We start from the raw sequence: 6,000 nt of genomic DNA on the forward strand, positions 1-6,000 counted from the left end.
CAACTATCTTGACTAATGGCGATAGGCACCCCTATCTTCTCACATGTGTTAAATTGTTTAGGCTTTCATGTTTCTTAGCCAATGAGAATCATTCAACCTGTAAGCAATGACGTAGCTTAGACCTTGGAAATGGTATAACTGCTGTGATCTTTGTAACTGTAAGCGTGGCGGCCTACGAACTCCTGTGTGAGTCTTGAAGCTGACTTCTGCTGGTGAAACTATCTTCAGTAAAACTTTTCTTTCATTTTTTATAATTCTGACTCCGGGTCTTCATTCTTTATATCTGGTTTTGGGTCTTTGACTGTATACCCCTTACAATAAATCTCCTGGCAATTTTTTGGGGAATTTTCTCTAAAAAAAAAGCCATGCACCATTTAAATGATTATATCTTGACAATGATATAAAACATGATTATTAGCCTACTGTATGTCATTAGACAGCAAGCATAGACTTTACATTTTCATTCTGTGTAAAAAAAATCAATGTTTTCATGCCACAATGATTCTAGCTTATGATTTGTGACATAATTTAACTAAAGAAAAAAAAAGCAACAACTAATACATGTGTTTATGTAAATTTTTTTCTTCAGATATAACCAGTGGACATGAGTCAGTTCATCTGATCTCTAGAGGAAGGGAAGAACTGCTCCTTTTCATTCAATCTGTCCTGAAAACGTCACCATGTTCTCTGCAGTTTTAGTTTTGCTTCTGGCAAGTGTAAACTGTAAGTTTTTTTTGAACATACAATTCTCTTTGCGATTTAGATGAAGTTTGTAAATAATCATTTTGTATGATTATTATTTTCCCCAACAGGTATAGATTCATATGAACTCACTCAGCCTGAGTCTCTGACTGTCCGTCCTGATGCCACTCTAACTATCAGCTGTAAAGTCTCCTATTCAGTTACTAGCGGACATACAGCCTGGATTCGTCAGCCTGCAGGAAAAGCTCTGGAATGGATTGGATTTATCGACTCTGGTGGAAGCTTATACTACAAGGATTCCCTGAAAAGCCAGTTCAGCATCACCAGAGACACCTCCAGTAACACAATAACACTGCAGGGAAAGAATATGAAAGCTCAAGACACAGCTGTGTATTATTGTGCCAAATATACACAGTGACAGACACCAACAGCCTCCCCGTACAAAAATCATCATATTCACATTAGGGTATTTATCATTTTGTCCTCAAAGGTTTACAAGCTATATTCATAAAATGTTAATCTCTCACAGCTGCTATTCATTTGATGACATTCAAATATATGTACACCAAATCATTTGTAAAAACAATAATTACCTAATAAATAATTTGTAAACCGTCATTAACAGAAACTAATACAGCATTATTTGTATCAACAAAAAGTCAATATTTCAGGCCATGACCCCATCAGCTCTTGCATCACTTTGCTTTCATCGCCTGTTGGTCAGTGAAGTTCTGTTTTGAGCTTGTTCTGACCCAGTGTTACTGTTGCCCTAGAGGAAGGATTGGAGTTTTCAGCCACTGTTTGAGTCTCATCCACAGATCTGTGTCCGCCAATGAACTGAAGTGCTTATTCTGTTTCTGTGTGCATGGAGTAGAAGCATAATAATTATTATGTAAGAAAGATCAAATTAAAAATGGGTATTCAGGTCAAAACAACTCAAAATGATTTTACTGATATTCTACAAATGTTTGTTTTTGAAAATTATTACTTTGATGTCATTAAACTAAAGGAAAAGCTAATATGTAAAACAACAACAGCTAATACAAATGTATATGTAAATGTTTTGTTTCTTATTCACCAGTGGACATGACTCAGTTCATCTGATCTCTAGAGGAAGGGAAGAACTGCTCCTTTTCATTCAATCTGTCCTGAAAACGTCACCATGTTCTCTGCCGTTTTAGTTTTGATTCTGGCAAGTGTAAACTGTAAGTTTTTTGAACATACAATTATCTTGCCGATTTGGATGAAGCTTGTAAATAATAATTTTGTATGATTATTATTTTCCCCAACAGGTATAGATTCATATGAACTCACTCAGCCTGAGTCTCTGTCCGTCCTGATGCTTCTCTAACTGTCAGCTGTAAAGTCTCCTATTCAGTTACTAGCTATCATACAGCCTGGATTCGTCAGCCTTCAGGAAAAGCTCTGGAATGGATTGGAGTGATCTGGAGTGGTGGAGGCTTAGCCTACAAGGATTCCCTGAAAAGCCAGTTCAGCATCACCAGAGACACCTCCAGTAACACAATAACACTGCAGGGAAAGAATATGCAAGCTCAAGACACAGCTGTGTATTATTGTGCCAAATATACACAGTGACAGACGCCAATAGCCTCCCCATACAAAAATAACATCATAATACAAAGGCATTTAATATATTTAAAATTCAGTACAACAATTCTATCCTTATAAAAACATAATAATAATATAATAATGATAAGCATATAATAATAATGAAGCATGTGAATTCTAAAAAAAAAAATCATCAATAGGAAAATATGGATACAACATTGTTTAACACACATTGACATGCACCGGTTCCCACATCAGATTACTAATTATTGTTCAATTCTCTTTTCTGTTGATTCAGTTCAATTCAAGCAGCATGAATATATCATGTTATCTAGTTGACACTGCAAACAGCATGAGCACATGTGTGGATGTGACACAATCAACAAACAAAAAATTAAATGAAGAAAATACATTTCTAATTTGTGTCCCATTTACAGAGAATTCTGTATAAGACAATGGTGAACGGAAAGGATATGTTCACATTCATGTCATACTGTTCTTAAATAATTTGGCCCTTCAGTCATGATTGTACCTTGTGACCCTCCCAATGCAAATCTAAAGAATCCTGTATGTTTGCTTAGTATTTATGTGCTTCTGACTGGATCTGGAGCGTTAGCTACATCACCACTTTCAAGATGAAGAATGTACTCTGCTTACTGCTGCTCTCATTCAGCATATACCGTGAGTTTTCTCATGAGACACATTTCTATTATCAGCTCTAATACATATATATTTCAAATGAAATCAGTCTTTTCAATCTTCCTTTTAGGTATAAAATGTCAAAAAATGGAGTCCATTGAAAGCACGGTTCAGAAAAAGCCTGGAGAAACTCTGACTCTGTCCTGTAGAGGATCTGGGTTCAGCTTTGACTGCTGTAGCATGCACTGGATCAGACAACAAGCTGGAAAACCTCTTGTGTGGATTGGACGTGTTTATAGTGATGGCAGTGGAAATGACTACGCAGAATCCTTCAATAGACGAACTGAAATCACTAGAGATAATTCAAAGAATATGGTCCATCTGAAACTGTCGGGCCTGACAACAGAAGACTCAGCCACATATTACTGTGCAAAACAAACACAGTGACACAAAGTTATTGCACGGCTGAACAAAAAACACTTTGAGTGTTTCATCTCTTGTCTAGTTCAACAGGTGGCAGCAGAGAATAAAAAATCCTGAAAATACAGACTAATGAGAAGATATACCATCACTGATACTGTCACAGCATTATTATAGCCTATTATATTACGGTTAAATTTACAGTGAAGTACACTATGCTCAAACATTACAGCACAAAGATATATCTGACTCCTTTACCACAACACATATTTTTTTGATATAGATTTGTGGTAGTGGCTACACATTTTACAGTGACAAACTAAAAAGTATGTTTCCAACGCATTCTCATCCCAAGGCGTCATATTTTGTCATATTTTGACATTCTTCAAAATCCGACGCACATGGCACCCTTTAGCGTTAATATGAGACGGGTAGGTTTAGGTCTGGGGTAGCGTTAGGTTATGACGCCTTGGGATCTGCGTCTCATATTGACGCTAAAGGGTGGCCATGTGCGTCGGATTTAGACGAAATGTCAAAAGCGTCACCTATATGACGCCTTGGGTCTGCGTCTCATATTGACGCTAAAGGGTGCCCTGTGCGTCAGTTTTTGAAGAATGTCAAAAAAGCGTCACCTATATGACGCCTTGGGATGAGAATGGGCTGATGTTTCAGGTAACCAGAGACTCTTCCAGGAGTCTATAAGTGAAAGTGAGTCTAAAAGGGCAGAATATAATAATGAATATCAGCATCTTACTGTGCATGAGAGCGAATACAGTAATGAACTACAGGCAGATGCTTCATTGTTACAGGTAAAAGCGAGGTCTTTAGACTCTCTGATGAAGGGTCCAACTGCTATTGTTGCTTTCCAATATTCCAATAAGTTATATCAACCCCTGAACAAGAATAAAAGTAGATGGAAAATTATTTAAAATGTCCAGTAGAGAAAAAAAAAATCTTGATAAAACAAGCTTGATGTCATACAATTCTCTAACGAAAGCAAAAAAATGATATGAACGTAACATAAATATTTTTTAGCATGCAGAGTTGGTTAGTTACTCTGTATGTTTATGTAAATCATCAGTTGCATATATTTAAACACCAGGCATGAGTCAGTTTATACATTCATCTGATCACTAGAGGGAGGGAAGAACCGCTTCAGTCCATTCAAACTGTGCTGTGAAACACCATGATCTCTTCATCTTAAGTGTTTCTGGCTGTAGTATCCTGTAAGTTTAGTGTACTTTTCTGTGTGAAACATCATTTTGCTGCAAAAAAAAAAAAAAAAGCTTGTTATTAACAGTCTTTACACTTCATGCTATTTTACTAACAGGTATTATTTCATTTGATACAGGTATAGATTCATATGAACTCACTTAGCCTGAGTCTCTGACTGTCCGTCCTGATGCCACTCTAACTGTCAGCTGTAAAGTCTCCTATTCAGTTACTAGCTATAGTACAGCCTGGATTCGTCAGCCTGCAGGAAAAGCTCTAGAATGGATTGGATTGATCGATTATAATGGAGGCTTAGACTACAAGGATTCACTGAAAAGCCGGTTCAGCATCACCAGAGACACCTCCAGTAACACAATAACACTGCAGGGAAAGAATATGCAAGCTCAAGACACAGCTGTGTATTATTGTGCCAGAAGATCACAGTGACAGACGCCAACAGCCACTCTGTACAAAAACTTACTATCATTGTACCAATTAGGGTATTCATCATGTTTTTCTTTAAAAGTTTTATAACAACAGATAACAGATTTACAAATAAAGTATTATAGCCTATGTTTCAATAGGAAGTCAATAAAATCAATAATCTCTTTAGCTTAAAGCCAGTCACATTGCCAAAGCCAAAGTCACATTGGCTTTGGTTTCTTTGCCAGACTCAAAGGAAAGTTTAAATTATTTTTATGGCTCTGCCTGTTGGTCAATAAAGTTCTGTATTGATGGCTTGTTTTCACCGTGTTAGAGTTTTTAGCCGATGTTTCAACAGCACGGATCTGGGGTGTATTCCAGAAAGCAGGCTATCTTACTGTCAAACATACCCATACCTCTTTATTAAACCAAACCTTGCTTACCCGAGGTATGCTGGTTCCAAAAACGCATCCCGGAGTAAGTTCATCCAACTCAGAGTATGTTCACGGTTAACACACCAGACATTCTCAACAGAGAGACGAATCGAGCCATGACAACGGGCGCTAAGAAAAAGCGCTATACTACTTCTTTATTCTTCTTTTGTTAAATGCTGATTTACATACTTAGTGCATATCGCCACCTATTTGGTGGTTGTGCAATCGTTTTTCAATCTTTTCATTTAATAATCTTTAATCACTGTGAATAATGTTTGTTTGATGCTAATCATATAATAAAAGAAAGACTGATTAAAGCAAATAACAGTGTGTGCTGGCAAAGTTAACATGTCTGTATAAGTCTATTTTTTGTTTAGTAATTTTGCTTCCACATTGCTTGAAAGATAAGATATATCATATCATATGTCTTTTATATACATAGCATAGAAGCGTCCTGATGCAAAAATAAAAACAAACGTCTGAATGCAGATCAACGATTTGTGAGATGATAATTATATAGCTAGCCTATATATTATAATAAAATGAACATTACCTTGTTTTAATAGCACTTTTTATATCGATATATAACTATATAATATTG

General features: G+C 36.4%; 1 pseudogene and 2 gene segments (V, D, J or C); all 3 read left to right on the top strand.

Annotated features, from left to right (window-relative positions):
• Positions 1–608: 608 nt before the first annotated feature.
• LOC130088388 (Ig heavy chain V region 5A-like) lies at positions 609–1,145 on the top strand. The segment is given in 2 exon segments: positions 609–723; positions 813–1,145. Coding segments are annotated over 2 exon segments (351 nt in total).
• A 704-nt stretch (positions 1,146–1,849) lies between these two features.
• Positions 1,850–2,323, top strand: LOC130088390 (Ig heavy chain V region 5A-like; annotated as a pseudogene).
• A 436-nt stretch (positions 2,324–2,759) lies between these two features.
• Positions 2,760–3,479, top strand: LOC130088389 (Ig heavy chain V region 3-like). The segment is given in 2 exon segments: positions 2,760–2,952; positions 3,041–3,479. Coding segments are annotated over 2 exon segments (363 nt in total).
• Positions 3,480–6,000: the final 2,521 nt, after the last annotated feature.

The sequence above is a fragment of the Rhinichthys klamathensis genome, unplaced genomic scaffold (genome assembly GCF_029890125.1).
Source record: "Rhinichthys klamathensis goyatoka isolate OS25496 unplaced genomic scaffold, OSU_Roscu_1.1 h1tg000119l_1, whole genome shotgun sequence".
Classification (NCBI taxonomy): Eukaryota; Metazoa; Chordata; class Actinopteri; order Cypriniformes; family Leuciscidae; genus Rhinichthys; species Rhinichthys klamathensis.